The sequence below is a fragment of the Hyperolius riggenbachi genome, chromosome 4 (assembly GCF_040937935.1).
Source record: "Hyperolius riggenbachi isolate aHypRig1 chromosome 4, aHypRig1.pri, whole genome shotgun sequence".
Classification (NCBI taxonomy): domain Eukaryota; kingdom Metazoa; phylum Chordata; class Amphibia; order Anura; family Hyperoliidae; genus Hyperolius; species Hyperolius riggenbachi.
Window position 1 is genome coordinate 460,119,165 of NC_090649.1, and position 21,279 is coordinate 460,140,443.

A 21,279-nucleotide genomic window follows, 5' to 3' on the forward strand; every position below is an offset into this window, starting at 1 on the left:
GTCAAAAGCTTGAATCAACTGCTGAGAAGCACGATGAAAGACTGTGGTACTTTTTGGCCCGATCCACCTTTTCATGCCCCCACCTAGGACACAGCCTATGTTGCCTCTGCAGGAGGCCTCTAGTGACTGGGACAGGACTCCACGGGGTTAAACCAAGGCTTGCCCTTCACACACTGGGCCGGCCTCCCTTACAAATTGTTCCAGGAAGGAACCTGCTGGCGTGATCTGCTTGTTAAGGCTTGCACTGACATGACAATAGCTCATAAAGGCCATGTGTGAGGCTGTGTACGAGTGTGTGCTCTGCGTCTAACCAGAGGCGGGGACAGCCATAACAAAGTTGGCCTCACTGTTTCACCATCCATCAAGTTTGGATGGCAGCAAGAATAGTCTCTCAGGGAAACCCTCTCGGAGATTAGGAGGCTGGGCTGTGATGGAAACTTCAATAGCGCTTTGCTGTACTATTTAAAGTACAGAGTAAATAGACAAGAGGCAAATAGACTGTGGCCTGAGGGCCATCTCCTGGGTTGTGTGGCGGACCTTCCTCCTATGTACACTGCGCTAAAGCCAAGTCACAACTGAGCTGGGAGTTCACCTCGTCTCCTGGTCACGGCGCTGAGCCATCCGGGGGTTAAACCATGTATATAAAACGCATTTGAGAGAAATGGAACGATTACGTAACCCGTCAGGCAGCATCCAGATCAGCTGGAACCAGGCGAGGGGGACTTCTTCCGAGGAGAAATGCTGACAGGAGTGATGCCAGTCGCTGTAGAGAAACGAAATAAAGAAGAGGAATGAAAAGGGAATTTCCGTAAATGAGGGCCGATGTGGGCTTCTTAGTAATGCAAAACAAGGAATTGTTAAATGTTCCTCGGTGGTTTACGTATGACCAGTGGCGTTTCTAAAGGGATGCAGGCATGGCCCGTGCCATGGGCACCACAGCACCATGGGCGCCTGTCCCGCCTCCCTAGTGCTGCACCGCAATACTGAAGGATGCCTCTCACTGCCTATACAGGGTGGTATAGGCAGTGAGAGGCATCCCCCAGTATTGGGAACACCTCTCATTAACTTTACTGGGAGGACACCCCTCACTACCTATACTGGGGGCATGTCTCACTACCTATACAGGGGGAGAGGGGGGAATGACTACTTATACAAGGGGACATCTCTCACTACCTTCACTGGGGGGGGGGGGGGGGGGGGGCTACTTAATCTGAGGAACACCTCTCATTACCTATACTGGGGGGCTGCTTATACTGGAGGGAAGGACACCCCTCACTCCGTATGCTAAAGGAGGCTATTTATACTGGGGTAACGCCTCTAACTACCTATACTTGGAGGTCAGCCAAAAGTGTGTGTGTGTGGGGGGGGTATGCTAGCTATACTGGGTGGACTGCATCCGGCTACCTATAATAGGGTGCTACACCTCTGAGTACTTACTGTATACTGGGGGGCTAACTCTAGCGACTTATATTGGGGGTGTTAAGTGTTTACCATGGGCACTATATTACCCTGATACGCGCCTGCAATTAATGAATATATGAGTGTCCATGGATGCTAAGAATTGGCAGTGTAGAATTCTGCTGAGTGGTGGCTTTTGGGGTCTTACGAGTGGCGTGGACGGCCATTACAAAGTTGGCCTGTTTTACAATCCATCATGTTCGGATGGCAGCAAGAATAGTTTCTTTTTTTAGCCTCCATGTGGCCTAAACCACAGTTGGTCACTTGGTGGCCATGGTTAAAAATTCTGAGAAAGTGGAGCATGAAACAGCGAATCAAATTTCAGCCATTCATTTTAAAAGGGGAAATGTAAACTGCAGCCATTTTGACACTGTTAATGGCAGGGTTCTCAAACTTGGCACACTTGGTCACTGGGATTAATATTCTGGAAACTGGGTGGAGCCTACGACAGCCAATCAAAATTCACCTATTGATTTTCAAGGGGAATATTTTAATTGCTGCCATTCTTACACCGTTAAAGTGAGTGTTTACCATTTAAAAAATAAAAAAGTCGGATACTCACCTAAGGAGAGGGAAGGCTCGGTCCTAATGAGCCTTCCCTCTCCTCTCCCGGTGCCCGGTCCGGCGCAGGATCCCCCGTGGCAGTATTCGACCAGTTCGGTCAAATACTGCCACTTCCGCCGCCGAAGGGAGCTTTCGGAAGCCTTCGGGAGCACTTGGGCTCCCGAAGATGGGCCGCTCCATACTACGCATGCGCGAGCGCCCTCTATGACGCACTCGTGCATACGTAGTATGGAGCGGCCCGTCTTTGGAAGCCCGAGTGCTCCCGAAGACCTCTGAAGTCCCTGCGGCGGCGTACGCGAATGGGGGAGCCAGCGCAGCACCGAGGGCACCGGGAGAGGAGAGGGAAGGCTCATTAGGACCGAGCCTTCCCTCTCCTTAGGTGAGTATCTGACTTTTTTATTTTTAATGTGGTACCCATTGGCTTTAATGGCAGAGGCTTCAGACCTGCTACAGGTCTGTCATTGGGTGACTGGGGTTCAAATTCAGAAAGGGGGGTGGAGCCACAAACAGCCAATCAGATTTCTTTGATTGATAAATTGCTTTCTTACTCACATTGTTGATGCCAAGGATCCCAAAGCTCATTAACTTGGTCAACCAAATATGTACCGGAGCAACGCCGGGTCTTCAGTTAGTAGTAAATAATTATGTTAGCCTCTATATCGCTTTCACTTCAGGTGTGCTTTAAACGGAACCTGAAGTAAGAGGTATATGGAGGCTGCCATTTTTATCTCCTTTTAAATAATACTAGTTGCCTGGCAGTCCTACTGATCTCTTTGGCCGCAGCAGTGTCTCAATCACACACCTGAAACAAGCATGCAGCTAATCTGATCAGATTTTTGTCAGAAACATCTGCATGCTTGTTCAGGGTCTATGGCTAAAAGTATTAGAGGAAGAGGATCAGCAGGATAGCCAGGCAATGTGCATTGTTTAAATATAAATAAATATGTCAGGCTCCTTATCCCTCTGACTTCAGTTTCCCTTTAAAGCGGAACTGTAGAGTCAAAATAAACACACTGTTTCACTTACCTGGGGCTTCCCTAAGCCCCCAGCAGCTGTCCTGTCCCGCGCCGCTTCTTGACGAGCCTCCGTTCTCCTGCCGCCAGCTACTTTCGGTTTCACCGCCGGGCCACTGCGCCTGTGCGGCTCTGGACACGCGTATCCTTTCTTCGAGATCCCCGCTATTGCAGAGGGAAACGCGAAGAAAGAATATGCTTGGCAGGGCTGCGCTGGCATCAAGTGGAGGTACGGGACCGAGCGGCGGCGGGAGAACGGAGGCTTGGGCAGGACCGGCGCGAGACAGGACAGCTGCTGGGGGCTTGGGGAAGCCCCAGGTAAGTGAAACTGTGTGTTTATTTTCACTCTACAGTTCCGCTTTAAATTTTGTTTACCAATATACTGTACATCATCACTGACTGCTTCTCTCTGCGCTCTCCGGGTCCCTGGGGGGTGGAGCCACAGGCGGGCTGCAGAGAGCTCTCCAGATAACAATATACTGTACATCATCACTGACTGCTTCTCTCTGCGCTCTCCGGGTCCCTGGGGGGTAGAGCCACAGGCAGGCTGCAGAGAGATCTCCAGATAACTCAGGTTTTTGCGCAAATATGGAAACAATTAGGCATTTGCAGACAAATTTCCGAAGCCTTCCAGCCGCCCTGCTATGTGTAGAACGTCAGCTTTACGGGTGGTTTAAGGTCAGACCCTGAAGGGAAACATAATAAAACTGTGTATCTGTCGCATTAATCCTAATGCAGATCTCCAGGGAATCCCAGGTTCTCAATTTGATTTTAAAGTACACCTTGCTCTATGGAAAGAACACCTAAATAGTTATTAAATAAGATTACAGGCTAAATACACAGCGGTGCAGATTAGCATCTGTCAAGTTTCTGCATGGAAGTGGATTGCTAAGTAGCTTTTACAGTCACGTCTAGCTATATGGATGGGGCAGAGCGATCACCTGCTTGGAGGGAGGGCTTAAAGAGACCCTGTAACAAAAAAAAGTTCCCCTGTGGGGAGGGGTCCCAGTGAGGCTTCCCCCTCCCCTGTAGCTGCAAGCAGGCCAGTGCAGGCTCCCCCAAAGTGTCCCAGAATCCTCCCTCGACAAGCCTGACAAGCGCTGATTTATTTACCTTTCCTGGCTCCAGCGGGGGCGCTGTTGCGACTTTCCGTGCGGAGATAGGCGAAAATAGCTGATCTCCGTCGTGTCCGCTATACTGTGCAGGAGACGTGCGCCTGCCTACGCAGTAGAGCGGCCCGACAACGATTGGCTATTTCCGCCTATCTCCGTGCGGAGAGCCGAGCCTGCGCTGGAGCCGGGAAGGTTAATATTTACATCCCCGCTGTTCGGGGAGCTTTATCACCGCCGCCGTGGGACCGGGGAGAATGGGGAAACCTCAATAGGAGGCTTACCCCACGCAAGGCAAGTACCCCCCAGGGGAGGTTTTTCTCAGTACAGGTTTTCTTTAAGAACTGTTAAAGGGACTCCGAGCAGTGCAAAAACTATGGAAAAATGCATATCATTTTAAAGCTCTCTTTCTCCTCTTTCCAATGATATATAAACCGCCGCCCTACGCCTTTTAGTTTTCGCTATTTTCGTGATTGAAATTGCTGCGGCTGCAATTTCGATCGCGAAAATAGAGAAAACTAAAAGGCGTAGAGCGACGATTTAGGTGTCGCCAGAAAGAGGAGAAAGAGAGCTTTAAAATGATATCCATCTTTCCATAGTTATATTGTATTACACAGGGCGACTTTTTCTCAAAGTCAGCAGCTCCATTCAGCAGAAAAAGTCGCCCTGTGTAATACAAGTAACTATGGGAAGATGGATATCATTTTAAAGCTCTCTTTCTCCTCTTTCTGGCGACACCTAAACCGCCACCCTACGCCTCTTAGTTTTCTCTATTTTCGCGATCGAAATCGCAGCCGCGGCAATTTCAATAGCGAAAACTAAAAGGCATACGGCGGCGGTTTATATATCATTGGAAAGAGGAGAAAGAGAGCTTTAAAATGATGTGCATCTTTCCATAGTTTCTGCACTGCTCGGAGTCCCTTTTAAGTATTTAACCCTGATCACTCTCCCCCATCCTCAGTCATTAAGGCAGAGCCTGACATGACAGGCTCTTTTTATTTTTTTTACCGGTATTATTTACAGGTATTCATTATCTCCAGGTACCAGGCTTAGGCAGTCTGTACGGTACGGGAGTTATGCTGGGAATACTCGATGCATTTTTTCAGTTGATTCTCTATCTTTTCTTATTTATTTCCATTCACTTCTATGAGAAATTGATCAGAAAAACGATTGAAAATAAGAACGGACATATCGGAAATGATCTAACAAACCATCTATCTGCTGAGAAAACTTATGGTGTTTTCCCAGCATTCTAAATTCTGAGAATTTTCGGTGTTCTATACGTCTGCAGCAGCCCCGCCCATCCAGCATGAAAACCAACCACCTGTATGATTTTGAGCTGCAGAGGCCTCTTCATATAAAAAAAGTTGAAGTGGAAAAACATCATCAAACTTGCTTTTAAAAAAAAAGCATAAAAAAAGCAAACAAAACGCAATAAAAAGCTATACCATTGACATACATTAGATGCGTTTTAGAAAAATATGCATCAAGTTCAGCGTTTTCTAAAACACACTTTTGAAACAACCCCTTTTAGGCAGGGTTACTGTGCATTTGGCGAATATATGAAAATGCGTTTGCCGCACATCTAACGAAAGTCAGTGGGGAATCTCATTTCTGCTAAACTCCATGTTTTTGCATGTGCAAAAAAAACCCGTACCTCTTGCAGCAGAAATACGCACACCGTATGCCAATTTCCATTGATTCATTACCTACAGTAAAAATTCATGCTTGAAAATGTGCTCAATACGCTCCTCTGGAAAACCCACAGGAAATAAAGGAGAGGGACTGGTAGGTATAGCTTTAAAAAAAAACATTTGCACTCACAAAATAGTCCAAATCACACGCGGATATTCGCACATGCAGATTCACATTCCTGAAAAAACGTTTAGGAAAATCGCTATGACAAGTGTGAAGGCCCCCTGGATCTCCAGTTTTGTGCGCCTCCAGTTGCTGCGGATCTCGGAGCCGCCGCTGGATAAGAGCCGCGATCCTCTGATTGTCCGCTTGAGAAAAAGCCACAAAGTCTCCTGCGTTCTCCTATCTTCTGTCCAATATGTTTATACTATTTTTATAGCGCTAACATATGGTCGTCATTCCGGGATGACATCTGAGGCTCTTCCAAGGATGGATCCGGAGCCAACAGTGGAGAACATACGGCAATATTAACATTCATTGTCTTAGAAGAGGAGAGTTATACCGAGCGCGCTCTCCTCCCAGCTCAGCCCGTCTTTAGCATGAGGACCGCCTGGTGTTTCTTTGGCAAACAGATCTCACTTTGCATCCAGTTTTTTGTCCGTGGCAGGCGACTTTTCCTGGAAATGGGCATGGCAGGATAACTGTAACACACAGCCAATGTTAGACTGTAGGAGGGGTTGTGTAAGGCGGACATAATGTATGTGGGAGCGCTCTTTCTACCGCCAGGTCCCCACAGCGCGGGAGGAATTGTTCTGAATACTGATCCATCGCTGTGGTGTCCAGTTCTGTCCTGACAGTTTTTGACAGTTGCCATCAGTTTTATATGTGTTTCTATGGATGTGCTCACAGGGCCGGTTCTCTCATGAAGCAAGGTGAAACATTTGCATCAGGCGCAGAGATTACAGGGGCTGCATGTTTGTACTGTGTTTACACTAACAGCATGCAGTCAGAGTAGGAGGAGAATTGAGAGGAGAGCGAGGTGAAGAGGTCATCATTGGGGAAAAGCAGCTTGTTGTGCTGTGTGAGGAGTCTGACAGTGAGTGAGGAGGGGGTAAGCAGGAGAGCAGCAGTGTTTATGTTGACTTGCAAAGCAGAGGGGAGGAGGTGGCACTGCTGTCCTGACTGAGGAGGAATGGAGTGGCTGAGGGTGAGCAGTTTGCTTGTTACAGACTCGCAGCCAGCCAGTGTGCTATGGTGTTGAGCTGCAGCATGTCATGTGAGAACATTACATGAAGCAGAGTAAACTGTCGGGTGCTGTGCTATCATTCCAAATAGGGGGCGGGGGGCTTGCAGCAAGAAGTCTAGAACCGGCCCTGTGTGTTCACACTTAGGCTACTTGCAGACCAAGACGTTGCATTAGGTGGCACGTTAAGGTCGCATAACGTGCACCTAACACAACGTATGGTGCTGCAAGATAAGACGGTAGAGTGAGCCGCGTTAGGCGGCTCGATTCCTATAAGGTCTCCCAGAGTGGCGCTGATTGGCCAGCGGGACCACGTGAAGCGGAGCGAGACACTCCGCATCACGTGGTCCCGTCGGCCAATCAGCGGCCGCCAGTGCAGTGAATATTAAGTAGCCATGTGCGCGGCTACTGTAGCTGGCTCTCCCCGCCTCCTCTCCGCCCCCCACTGAGCATGTGCAAACAGTCTAACGCGGCTATAGCCGCTCCAACGCCGTAGCATGCTGCACTTTCGGGAGAACGTGCAGCGTTACATGTAACGCAACGTGGGCAGTGTGAACAGCCCACTTGTGTTACATTGCTGTGCGTTGGGGGAGCGTTACAGGCTGCACTAACGTGCGCCTGTAATGTCCCTGTGTGTAAGCAGCCTTAAGCTATACATTTCCAGCCCATTCCTGTCCTGTCAGTTTTGGATGTGTTTCTGTGGGTGTGTTCAGACATAAAAGGTGAGATTTCCAGTCAGGTAAAAATTGACAGAAAACTGATCCAAAGCTGCCCGGGGAAGATTTGTCCCCCTCATAGGCTACTTGGGGGAACACATCCGCCCGCCTGGGATTATCGCTGATGGCATAGAAGTGCGGCCTGCTTACCGCAACGGATCCCGTGCAGCGTGACAAGTGTGAATGGCTGCTATTTATAAAAAAGGGGCCGTTCATTCAATGAGGGGAAAACAGACAAAAGGGGTCCTTTTGCAGTATATCAGTTGCTGTCAGTTGCAACTGAAAGGACAACTGATGTGCAGGCCAGTGTCCATGTTTCCGTATAGCCTCTTTCACACAATATGCTTAGAAACTGAAGCTTTTTCACAATGCACTGCTATGGAGAAAAAAAACGGCAGAGCCCTTAGAATTCGCACTCCGCCTTGCGGTGTGCGATTTGCATACAATGTATTTAATAGGAAATTTGCATGCGTTTTCGTATGCAAATTTTACCGTGAATGCGCGGGCGTTTTCGCATAAAATCAATGTAAAAGCACACAGGCACTGACATGGTTAAATTCGCATACTTACTAACATATGCGAAAACGCCCGCGAATTCGCGGTAAAATTCACATCCACGTGCAAATTCGTTTTCACGTTTTCCGCAACTAATTCGCACCACACAAGTGTAAAAGGGCTGTCAGTGACTGTGCTGGGGAAGGGAAACAGCACTTGCACAGAATGCGGTCAAGGCGCACGGCTGGGGACACACATGCACAGTCAGCATTCATTTGGAGAGGGACAGTTGGAAGGGATCAGGAGCACTCTGCGGACCTGATGGACTGGGGGGGGGGGGGAAGGGGGGCTGGAAGAAGCCCCAGGTAACTGAAACTTCACTTTTCTCTCCTGTCTCTGGTTTTCTTAACCTCCAAAGCGGTAACCCCGTGCTGGGTAAGCCGCCGCGGAGGATTCCTCAGGCCCTGCTGGGCCGATTTGCATAATTTATTTTTTTTCAAACACACAGCTAGCACTTTGCTAGCTGCGTGTTTGTTGCGATCGCCACCACTGATGCGCTGCCGCCCGCCGCAATACAGGCCCCCCCCCCCCCGCATACCCCTTGCGCAGCCTGGCTAATCGCCGCCAGGCTGCACTATGGGGTGGATCTGGACTCTATGTGACGTCACGACGTCGATGACGTCACTCCGTTCGTCGCCATGGCGATGGGGGAAGCCCTCAAGGAAATCCTGTTCAGAACGGGATTTCCTTATGGGCAAGCGGCGACGGCGGCGATCTGAAGCTACGGTGGGACGCCGCAGGGAGGGGGGAAGCATGTAGGCACGCTAGGCTAGCTACAGGCTAAAAAAAAAAAGGTGAAAAACCCGCGGGAATCATACCGCCAGGAAGGTTAAAGAGAAACTGTGACCAAGGATTGCACTTCATCCCACTCAGTAGCTGATACTCCCTTTCCCATGAGAAAGCTTTTCCTTTTCACAAACGGATGATCAGGGGGGTCTGTATGGCTGATATTGTGGTGAAACCCCTCCCACAGTGTGATGTCAGGACCACACTATGGGAGCCTTGTTGGATTGTTGGAAATAACAGCTGTTTCCAACTGCCTAAAAAAGCAATCAGCGTCTCCTTCTACTGACGTCACCTGCCAGCAGTAAAAATGTCACCATGTGATAAATGACAGAATGTAAATCAGGGAGAGGAAAGACTTTACAATGGGCAAACACTGACTAAATCATTTATACATAATAATTGTAAAAATGAAGCACTTTATTACATTATTTTCACTGGAGTTCCTCTTTAAGGGCCACAGTTATTGAACATGTGTACTGGGCTTTAACAATTGACTGAGGTGGAAATTTGAGGCGGATGGAGCAAAATTCATTTCAAACTCATAAACTGCATGAGGGAAACTCTGGTCTGGTAACGGTGATTAGTGACATTTTCCTCCTAGAGATAGAGATCTTCCAGGAATCTCAGCCCTGGAAACTGAAGGTGTGGCTGGAAAATAACACCCAGAGACAACAATTGCCTTAAATGTCAGCAGATTGCGATCGCTGGCGGCTGCGCTGGAATATTACACACAACATCTGCACCCCCTCCTCTCAGGGCAGAATTGGGCTCTCCCAGCCTTATCTGCACCCCCTCCTCTCATGGCAGAATTGGGCTCTTCCAGCCTTATATGCACCCCCTCCTCTCATGGCAGAATTGGGCTCTCCCAGCCTTATCTGCACCCCCTCCTCTCATGGCAGAATTGGGCTCTTCCAGGCTTATCTGCACCCCTTCCTCTCATGGCAGAATTTGGCTTTTCCAGGCTTATCTGCACCCCCTCCTCTCATGGCAGAATTGGGCTCACCCATCCTTATCTGCACCCCCTCCTCTCATGAGAGAATTGGGCTCTCCCAGCCTTATCTGCACCCCTTCCTCTCATGGCAGAATTGGGCTCTTCCAGGCTTATCTGCACCCCTTCATCTCATTTCAGAATTGGGCTCTCCCAACCTTATCTGCACCCCCTCCTCTCATGGCAGAGTTGGGCTCTCCCAGCCTTATCTGCACCCCCTCCTCATGGCATAATTGGGCCCTCCCAGGCTTATCTGCACCCCCTCCTCATGGCATAATTGGGCCCTCCCAGGCTTATCTGCACCCCCTCCTCTCATGGCAGAATTGGGCTCAACCCGCCTTATCTGCACCCCCTCCTCTCATTGCAGAATTGGGCTCTTCCAGCCTTATCTGCACCCCCTCCTCTCATGGCAGAGTTGGGCTCTCCCAGCCTTATCTGCACCCCCTCCTCTCATTGCAGAATTGGGCTCTCCCAGCCTTATCTGCACCCCCTCCTCTCATGGCAGATTTGGGCTCTCCCAGCCTTATCTGCACCCCCTCCTCTCATTGCAGTATTGGGCTCTCCCAGCCTTATCTGCACCCCCTCCTCTCATTGCAGAATTGGGCTCTCCCAGCCTTATCTGCACCCCCTCCTCTCATGGCAGATTTGGGCTCTCCCAGGCTTATCTGCACCCCCTCCTCTCATTAAAGAATTGGGCTCTCCCAGGCTTATCTGCACCCCCTCATCTCATGGCAGAATTGGGCTCTCCCAGCCTTATCTGCACCCCCTCATCTCATTGCAGAATTGGGCTCTCCCAGCCTTATCTGCACCCCCTCCTCTCATGGCAGAGTTGGGCTCTCCCAGCCTTATCTGCACCCCCTCCTCTCAAGGCAGAATTGGGCTCTCCCAGGCTTATCTGCACCCCCTCCTCTCATTAAAGAATTGGACTCTCCCAGCCTTATCTGCACCCCCTCCTCATGGCAGAATTGGGCTCTCCCAGGTTTATCTGCACCCCCTCCTCTCATGGCAGAATTGGGCTTAACCCGCCTTATCTGCACCCCCTCCTCTCATTGCAGAATTGGGCTCTCCCAGCCTTATCTGCACCCCCTCCTCTCATGGCAGAGTTGGGCTCTCCCAGCCTTATCTGCACCCCCTCCTCTCATTGCAGAATTGGGCTCTCCCAGCCTTATCTACACCCCCTCCTCTCATGGCAGATTTAGGCTCTCCCAGCCTTATCTGCACCCCCTCCTCTCATGACAGAATTGGGCTCTCCCAGCCTCATATGCACTTTAGATGAATGTTCCCCTGAAGCGATTGGGTAACAGCCTGATGTCTGTACATGGGTCCTCCACTCTGGAAACAGCCGCATTGGCTTGTTTATGTTGTAGCTGATTGCTATTGTAATCCCCTGCTGAGAGACACCTGCCTCAAAGCGGGAGGCCTCTCCTCTTAGGCTGGGTTTACAGTGAAAGCAAAAACGCAACAGGAAAGCGGCGCCGCACGTTATCTACGCAGAAATTAACATTAAAGAATATGGCGGTGAATAGCATTCGAAAGTGCACCAGAGGCGCCCGTTAAAAGGGCGGGCACACTGCTTTGCACCCGTTATTATAGCCGCTATTTTAACAGGGGTCTCCAGTGCCCTTTCTAACAATAATCGCAGCAGACAGTTAGGCCCAGTGCACACCGAGCGGTTTTAGGAGCGATCCGCCAACCGCATCCACCTGTGAAAACGCTTGGCTAATGTATTTCAATGGGATGGTGCACACCAGCGGTTTGAGGTTTATAGAAAACCACAAACGTGGATCCTGCAGCACATTTGCGGTTTGCAGAAGCGTTTCTGCCTCAATGTAAAGTATAGGAAAAGCTCAAACCGCTCTGGAAAACGCTACATCAGAGCGGTGTGCCAGGCGTTTTTGTTACAGAAGCTGTTCAGTAACAGCTTTTACTGTAACAATATATGTAATCTGCTACACAAAAACGCTCCAAAAAACGCTAGGCATGTTTAGAAAACGTCTGTAAACATGCCTAGAATCGCTCTGAATCAGCTCCAAAAAACGCTAGCGTTTGGACGATCTGCTAGCGGTTTTGGTGTGCCCTGGGCCATAGGCTTAGGCAGGGGGAGGTTTGTGGTGAAGAGTGTGTTTGTGTGTGTGGGGTTATTTAAAGGTGTACTACAGCGAAAAACTGTAAGGTTAGTGTTAGGCTTGGTCCTAAGGCTAGGCAACACCAGGGGTGGTTCAGATTAGGCCCCACCAGGGGGAAGCTTAGGGTAGGCAGTGGTAAAGGGAGGGTTCTGTGTGAGAGTAGGGTTAGGTTAGGTCATAGCAAAATATCAGTAAAAATGACTAATATTCTACTTTGGGAATTAGTAGAACATTGGTAATTTTACCAATATTCTACAAGTGCCTATCTCCGGGCACCATGCACGTCAGCCAGTAATTTGGTCGCTGTGAAGAGTTGGAGCCCAAATTACTATAAAACAGTGTAATTCTGCCGCCAGCAATAGCTGGTCAATAGCGGCCTGCAAGGGGAATAGTAATTAACGCTGTTGGGACTTTTGCAGGAGCAGGGTGAGGCGTTTTTCAGCTTCACCCTACGCCCAAATTTCCGGGTACCGCTTTTGCATGTATGCATCTCCAGCTGCTTTTTTATTGGTCGACTTTTTTACATGTATGCTCTGCACACATTATACCAGCACCTGGTGTGAATGTCACTCTGTGATGCAATGACACGTACGCTGGAAGTAGCCCACGTGTGGAGTGCCTGATACTGATTATTTGTGTTCAGCAGGAAGGAACAATGGAGGAGCACAGTGCGAGCGTGACGTAAAACTGCATAGAGAGGCGCAGGAAGACATAAAAATACATTGAGACGGAGTCACTTCCTGTGGGGGGGGGGCACATTCCAGGCCGTGACACAGAGGACATGTCCGGAGCCTGTACACTGCGTCACCTGACCCTCCTCACTGCTGTCCCCTGTAACATAGGAGTCTGTGTCCCTCCGCTGCTGGCTATATGCTCTATAATGTGCTCTATTACCTCAGAGATTTAAAGGGAGATTCCAGTTTTGTTGAGAAAACCACAATCCAGTCTCTTCAACCAGGGGCGTAACTGCAATTTATAGGGCCCCCCAGTGCTCACACCCCTTCCCTATTCTCCCCTTGGTGCCCTCCATGGCATTGGGGCCCATCTCACAAGGGTCATAAAACAAGTGTGGCCATCATGATTTTCCCACCCATAACAGGTGTAGCCACATAAACACCTGATGTGAAGTATAGATCCCTGTATTGGAGGAAGGGAAGGTTGGTAGTCGCCCCCAGCTCTGGGCCCCCGCTCTTCCCCTCTAGTTACATCCCTGTCTTCAATTGTATATATAGTAAGCATTTTTGGCGACCGCTATTTCAGCTTTCTTGATTTATTTGTGTATCATCCATGTGCAGCCCCCTCCTCCATGTGTCCATGTACATCAGCCCCTCCCATTCCATGTGCAGCTCCCTCCTCCATGTGTAACATCCACGTACAGCAGCCCCCTCCCATTCCATGTGCAGCCCCCTCCTCCATGCAGGGCTGTGGAGTCGGAGTCGTGGAATCGGAGTCGTGGAGTCGGGCAATTTTGGGTGCCTGGAGTCGGAGTCGGGAAAAAATGCACCGACTCCTAATGAATTTGTAACTGTAATTAAAATAGAAAATATGATAAAATTGTTCTATTTCTCAGATAATAGGCATTAAAAATAATGTATATATACACTATATATACAGTAATAGCTGTGCTTAGTCTACAAAAATGAAATAAACCAATCAAAATTAGTTACTTGTGCTGCTTCAATAAAGCAGTCCTCGTATTTTTAAGGTCAGATATACATATCTGATTGTGACTGTATATATGATGTGTACACAGGAATCTCTTATATATACTAAATAACATCTATACTGTAAGAATAAAGCCTGATGTGTAGCTGTGTCACTAATAGAGATGGTCAATGAGATGGAAATAATTCTGCATTGATGCTGATTTATGCAAATGTATGCACTCCCTTTGCTGATGAAATCAAATAATTTGATATGTTGTTAAAATTTGGTTTGGTGACTACAAATGAAAGGGTAACTGAGACGGATGAAAAGTAAAGTTTTATACATACCTGGGGATTCCTCCAGCCCCATTCAGGCTAATCAGTCCCTCGCTGTCCTCCACCACCCGGATCTTCTGCTATGAGTCCTGGTAATTCAGCCAGTCAGCGCTGTCCAGCCGCATGCCGCTCCCACAGCCAGGAACATTCTGCACCTGCGCAATAGTGCTGCACAGGTGTAGTATGCTCCTGGCGGCGGAGTGTGTGCATACGCACTACACCAGACTGGCTCAAGTACCTGGACTCATAGCAGAAGATTCAGGTGGTGGAGGAGGACAACGAGGGACTGATTATCCTGAAGGCGGCTGGTGGAAGCCCCAGGTATGTATAAAACTTTAATTTCATCTGTCTCAGGTTTACTTTGTTACACCGTAGTGCTATACTCTACATATGCACTCCCCACAGAGCTGCAGGGAATCCACTGAGAATGCTGTGCACATTGAACACAGAGGTGTTGTCTATCACCCATAAACCTTGTTCAGATTGTACATGTATAATGTGTAATAGAGGAAGAATCTCCTTATTTCCCTGCAGAGTACCTGGACATCACTCTTACATGTACCCACAGTTACATTGCCTAGGGCCTGATCCATGTTCAGATTGTGCATGAAGAATGTGTAATAGAGGAAGAATCTCCTCATTCCCCTGCAGAGTATCTGCACATCACTCTTACATGTACCCACAGTTACATTGTCTAGGGCCTGATAGATGTTCTTTGTTCCGGTCTGTACCTTTTACAAGTACGCTTACCAAGGACTAGTTTTAGTCTAAAGGGAATAAATATGGCAGTCTCCATATCCTTCTCACTTCAGTTGTCTTGTAAAATTCCTAAGCGTTGGCAGTTAAGAGACGAATTTCATGTTACATACTTTTAATCAACAAAATTGTAATATGCAAATTAGAGGAGTCGGAGTCGAGGAGTCGGAGTCTGAGTCGGTGGAATCCTAAACTGAGGAGTCGGAGTCGGTGGATTTTTGGACCAACTCCACAGCCCTGCCTCCATGTGTAACATCCATGTACAGCAGCCCCTTCCATTCCATGTGCAGCCCCTTCTTCCATGTGTAACATTCATGTACAGCAGCCCCTCCCATTCCATGTGCAGCCCCCTCCTCCATGTGTAACATCCATGTACAGCAGCCCCCTTCCATTCCATGTGCAGCCCCCTCCTCCATGTGTAACATCCATGTACAGCAGCCCCTCCCATTCCATGTGCAGCCCCTTCTTCCATGTGTAACATCCATGTACAGCAGCCCCTCCCATTCCATATGCAGCCCCCTCCTCCATGTGTAACATCCATGTACTGCATCTCCTCTCTTTCATGAACAGCTCCCTTGGACTTCAGTATCCCTTTTCCATGTGTTGCTCCCCATTTTCAGCCTCCTCTTTTATATGTTGCCTCTTTCATGTCCAGGTGTCCCTTTTGGTTGCAGCCGCCCAAGGCCCAGGCTTTTGTGGCCTTTACAGAAATCCGGCCCTGTTTGCAGTCACAGAACTGGGCCTATATTACTTCCTATGCGGTCCAGTTTTCATGCTGTCAGACCAGGGAAGGTGGATTCTGATTGGCTGTTTTGGTGTCTTGGGTTTTGCGCTGAAATCTCTCTGCTTGTCTTTGTCTTCCAGAGCAAATCATGGAGAAAGATCAGGAATATGGTGCAATGGTCGCCCATCGTTATGTCCTTCAAGAAGAAGTACCCCTGGATCCAGCTAGCAGGACATGCAGGTACCGCCCACAGACTCTGGTCACGTTGTCACGCATAAACTCTACATATACAAAAAGTGCTCATATATGCCACTTTCCAACATCTGACAGCACCTCATCTCTCAACAGGACTGGTGGTGGACACTGGGATCCCGGGTACACACATACAATTGTGATTGGCCATTGACTGGGCAATTTTACCACCTCTATGTAGTATAAGGGCCAACAGATTTTGATGACTATGAGCAGATAGTGTAGGTAAGCTCTCAATCAAAATTGGATGTGTGTATGCACCCTTAATGGAGTACTGTAGGGTGTAAGGGGTAAAAGATTTGAACTTACCCGGGGCTTCTAACGGTCCCCCGCAAATGTCCTGTGCCCGCGCAGCCACTCACCAATGCTCCGGTCCCCCCCTTCAGTTTACTTCAGGAATTTGCGACTTTAAAGTCGGAAAACCACTGCGACTGCGCGGCCACGTCCTCGCTCCTGCTGACATCACAGAGAGTGTACTGCATAGTACTGTCTGCGCCTGCACTGTACACTCCCAGTGACGTCAGCGGGAACAGGGACGTGGCAGCACAGGCACAGGCCTCTATTCACAGAGCTTTATCAAACACTTTATCAAACGTTTGATAATTTTCCTCATGGGTAAAATCTCATTTTGAATTCACTAAGGTGTTATAGATTTATTGATCAATTCATCGATGAAACATTAGATAAATCTATAACACCTTAGTGAATTCAAAATGAGATTTTACCCATGAGGAAAATTATCAAACGTTTGATAAAGTGTTTGATAAAGCTCCGTGAATGTAGGCCACAGTGGTTTTCCGACATTAAAGTTGCAAATTCCTGAAGTGAACCAGATGTAGGGACCGGAGCATTGGCGAGTGGCTGCGCGGGCACAGGACGTCTGCGGGGGACCAATTGAAGCTCCAGGTGCCTCTTACCTGGTGCTTCTTCCAATGCTGGTTTCCTTTACAAGCCTACATTGACCTTTTTTTTTTTTTTAATAAGCAGGGGCTTTGAAGAGATGACATTCAGAACCTTGGACACCTAACAGACCTTAGGCGCCTGCCTTGATTGCCTTGTGGGTGACCCGGCTCTGGTCATAGTAGATAATAACAGTTATTGCTGAGGTATCAGCTGTAAAATTACATGTATCTGACCTAAGAAATGTATTTTTAAAATAAAAATAATCTGTATTTGCCTAAAGCTCCAGTTCAGGCAAAGTGTGCTGTTTCAATTATTTTCATTCCATCACCCTCTCCCAGTCATTCTTAAAGCGAACCTGAGGTGAGAGTGATATGGAGGCTTCCATATTTATTTCCTTTTAAGCAATACCAGTTACCTGCCTGTCCTGCTGATGCTCTGCCTCTTACTACTTTTAGCCATAGACCCTGAACAAGCATGCAGCAGATGAGGGGTTTCTGACATTATTGTCAGAACTGGCAAGATTAGTTGCAGGCTTGTTTCTGGTGTAATTCAGACACTACTGCAGCCAAATAGATCATCAGGGCTGCTAGGCAACTGGTATTGTTTAAAAGGAAATAAATATGACAGCCTCCGTATCACTCTCACCTCAGGTTCACTTTAAAGTGTACCTAAACGGAAGCTCGGGTACAAAATCAGATACTTACCTAAAGAGACGGAAGCCTCAGGATCCTATTGCGGCTTCCCTCTGTATTCTGATGTCCCCCGTCGCCCCCCCCCCCCCCCGGAAGATTAGCGACAAGGCATTGTTGCTAATCAGATCAAGGCTCCTCTTCCTTATTCATGGCCGCGCAATAGCCGACTGAGCCCGCCCTCAGATGTGCCGCGGGCTCTATGCTACTGTGCATTAGGGCTCGCGGCTACAGCACAGCAATGAATGAGGGAGGTGGAGCTGCACGGTTTCAGTGTGGAGGGGGGCCATGTTCTGCAACAGTGGGCTGCAGACAAGGGTGGAAAGCCTCAATAGGATTCTGAGGTTTCCCTCTCTTCAGGGTAAGATCTTGGTTTTAACCTGAGCTTCGACTATAAGCCACACCTCCAGACTAGAGACTAAAAACTGTGATAGGCCATCAGTCAGAAAGCCTCTCCTTTCTATTTATAGTAACCCCTCTTCCTTGTCCGACCGCCCACCTTGGGCAGCAGTCGCTCTAGGCCTGGGCCTTTGTGGCCTTTCCAGAACTCTGGCCTATGGTAAATTAGACCTGTGGTGCTGAAACTAATGTTACAGGCTCTACTTTTTTAACCTTGCAGGTAGTTTTAAGTCTGCAGCCAATGGTAAGATCCTGAAGAAGCACTGTGACTGCGAGCAGCGGTGCCTGAGCCTGCTAATGGACGATGTGCTGAAGCCGTACGTCCCGGCCTATCATGGCGATGTGCTGAAAGATGGTGAGAGGTACAACCAGATGGAGGATCTGCTGGCCGAGTTTGACAGCCCCTGCGTCATGGACTGCAAGATGGGCGTCAGGTGAGACCAGAAATGTACATTGTGCGATTCACTCATTTCCTCACCGTTGTCGTCCTGGGGACCCCTGCTGGCGACTTGAGGATGGGGCAATTGTCTCTATCCTGCTTCTAAGGTTTCTATACAATCACAGTTTTATTATATACTATATACTATTATTTAGAATCTGAAAAAGTAAGGTTAATGTTTCAGGGCTCGTGCACATCTAGGGGCATTTTTGCCCTTTTTTCAAGCGCAGGTGATTTTCAAAATCGCCCTAAAACGCTTGTGCAATGATTCCCTATGATAGAGTTCACAGCTGAGCAGTTTGTTTCCGATCCGCTCAGCAAAGCAGTGCCTACACTATTTGTGAGGCGATTTTGCCATAATGGAAGGTATAGGAAATACGCAAATGCTCACAAAATCGCTTTGTGCAGCGATTGCGATCGCTTTTTTAAGAATAAATACATTGTAGTCATTCTTTTCCGGGTCAAAGAGTTCACTTCCTGACTTGCGTCGGGAGTAAATTACAAAACCACTTTGGAAAAGTCTTAGAAAAGCGCTTTTACCAGAAATGCAGCGCGCAGTGGAGCGCCAGGAGGGGAAAAAAAGCGCACAAAAACGCAAACCGTGTGCATTTTCGATTTTAGGTGTGAATGAGGCCTCATTGTCTCAACTGAATAACACAGTCTTTCACACAGTCCTACACAGTTCTGAGCCACTATCTCTTTTCTGTCTTTTTTAGCCTCTTAAAGCGGATCCGAGATGAAAAACGAACTATAACAAGTAACTTGTCTATATGTCTTATCTAAAGTTTAGATAGTTTACACAGCAAATCTAGCTGCAAACAGCTTTTAGGGCTCTTTCACACTACAGGCAGCGGTAAAAGGCTAAAACGCTGCGTTTTGGCTGCAGGCATGTTCAAGGCGTTTTCAAGGCGTTTTAGCGCCAACCCATTACTATCAATTGTAAAGAGAAACGTCAGCCCTAAAAAAGCTCCTGGGAGCGTTGAAACGCAACGCTCCAAAACGCAGTGTTAGATGTGAAAGGTAAAATGAAAGTCTATGGACTTTCATTTTACCTTTATAAAACGCCAACCTTGGCCGTGGCGTTAAAACGCTGAAAAAGCCCTCTAGTGTGAAAGGGCCCTAATAGAATATGATTATTTCTTCCTGTGCCACAGCAGCCATGTTGTTTGTAAACATTACACAGAGGCAGGCTTCTCTGCATCTTCAGCAAAAAATCTAATCCCCCCTCCTCCTCCCTCCTCCCCTCTGCCTCTGAAATCTCTGGCTAGTAATACCTCCCCCTCCTCCTGCCCAGACTGAGCTCCCATGAGCCCTTGCTACTGTCTGAAAATGCCAAGGCTCTCTGAAAACCTGTGGGCGTGGCTTGATTAGTTTATAGGGAATTAGATTATTAAAACAAAAAACAATAAAGTATTTGGGTTGAGGAATGCCCTATAAACAATAGGAAAGGAACACAATTATGCAATGAGTAAAAGTTCATTTCGGATCCACTTTAAGGGCTAATTCACACTACAAGAGCTTTTCTGAGCACTTTGTGATTTTAAAAGGTCTTGCTAATGTTATCCTATGTGTGTGTTCACACTGGAGCGATGTGATTTTGTAAAAATCCCCCATAGCAGAGTTTTTCATAATCATTAGTGCTTAAAAAGCTCTAGTGTGAACAAGCCCTTATAGTCTACTAGTGGTTCTGGGTCACCATAAGCTACCTGGGTGGTCTGTAACTCCTTATCAGTGAGGGTTATGCTATAGTCTGACTGGATCCTGACTAGAGAGAAACTGTCACGTACATACCTGAATGTTTAACCCTTTCAGTGAGAAAAAAATGAACATAGCCTAGATATATGGCATTGTACATCTGTGTTTATCTCATCATGTTACAAGTTAGTTTAGGTAACCTTCCCAGCGGTTTCAGCACGTGATCCGCTTCATGCCAAGAATATGGACGGCATGTGGAGCGATTATTTACAAAGTCCGCAGATAAACACTGCAGTTCTGGATCCTCAGTACTGCTAAACAATTGTTGGCAACCCTCCCTTGTCATTACATTAATCCAGGTGGATGATCATTCTAGGAAAATCAGAGGGTTTATCCGGCAATTTCCTCCGGCCAGGAAAGGGACAGCACTGGGTAAACAATGGAATTTCCGGCCTGGATCAGAGTACTAAACCATCTTTTCTCCATGCCTGGATGTTAGGGATGGTCATGGTTATGCTAAGAATCCTAAATCTATGCAACTCTTGTGCTAAGTTTCGGCAAGTGTATTCAGCTTGAAAATGAACCAATCTAGTGAAGCAGCTGCTTTCTGCATGGGATTGGTCCATAGCCAAGCTGGAGTAACCAGCATCCCTCTGACCACCCGAAGCCGAAGTACAAAGCTCTCTTCTCTGGGGAAACGTCATTCATTCACATGGCTAATTCAGATTTCTTTTTCATGTGGAGATTACCATTACAGTAGAATCTCCAAGGGACCGGGAAGAATAGTTTACTATATCAGAAGTTTGCTACAGTATATCAGAAATGGTCATGCTCAAGCACATCAAGTATACTATGGTGCTGCTTCTTAATTCAATCATTAATTGAGAGTCATTTAATCTTTGCAATGCTTCAGCAAGCGAGCACAGAAAGTGTCTAAGCTAGATGAAAATGCACAGTGCTTAATATGCAGGAATTTGCTTGCAATACTAATGCAACAGCTTCCGCAGGAAGCACAGGTCTCACCAATACTGGTACAATACTGCTGGTGCGCTCCTCTGTCCACATTTCTGTGCAGCCTGGATGATACTGTAGCATAGCAGCCATGCACAAGCAAGTCACAGATGACAGGCAATTCCCTCCATAATCAGGCAGCAACATATACAGGAAGCATCGGTGTCATTGGCTGGTGCTTTTGAGGTAATCCATGCAGGCCCAGAGTAGTGTGCAGATAGTGAGCAGGCTACAAG

General features: G+C 47.9%; 1 protein-coding gene across 1 annotated transcript in view; it reads left to right on the forward strand.

Moving 5' to 3' along the window:
* Window positions 1-21,279, forward strand: part of ITPKB (inositol-trisphosphate 3-kinase B) — a 141,228-nt gene that overhangs the window by 71,453 nt on the left and 48,496 nt on the right. The window contains exons 3-4 of the mRNA XM_068232814.1: window positions 15,796-15,895; window positions 18,119-18,332. Of these exons, the coding sequence (XP_068088915.1) occupies window positions 15,796-15,895; window positions 18,119-18,332 (314 nt within the window). The remainder of the gene's footprint in view (window positions 1-15,795; window positions 15,896-18,118; window positions 18,333-21,279) is intronic.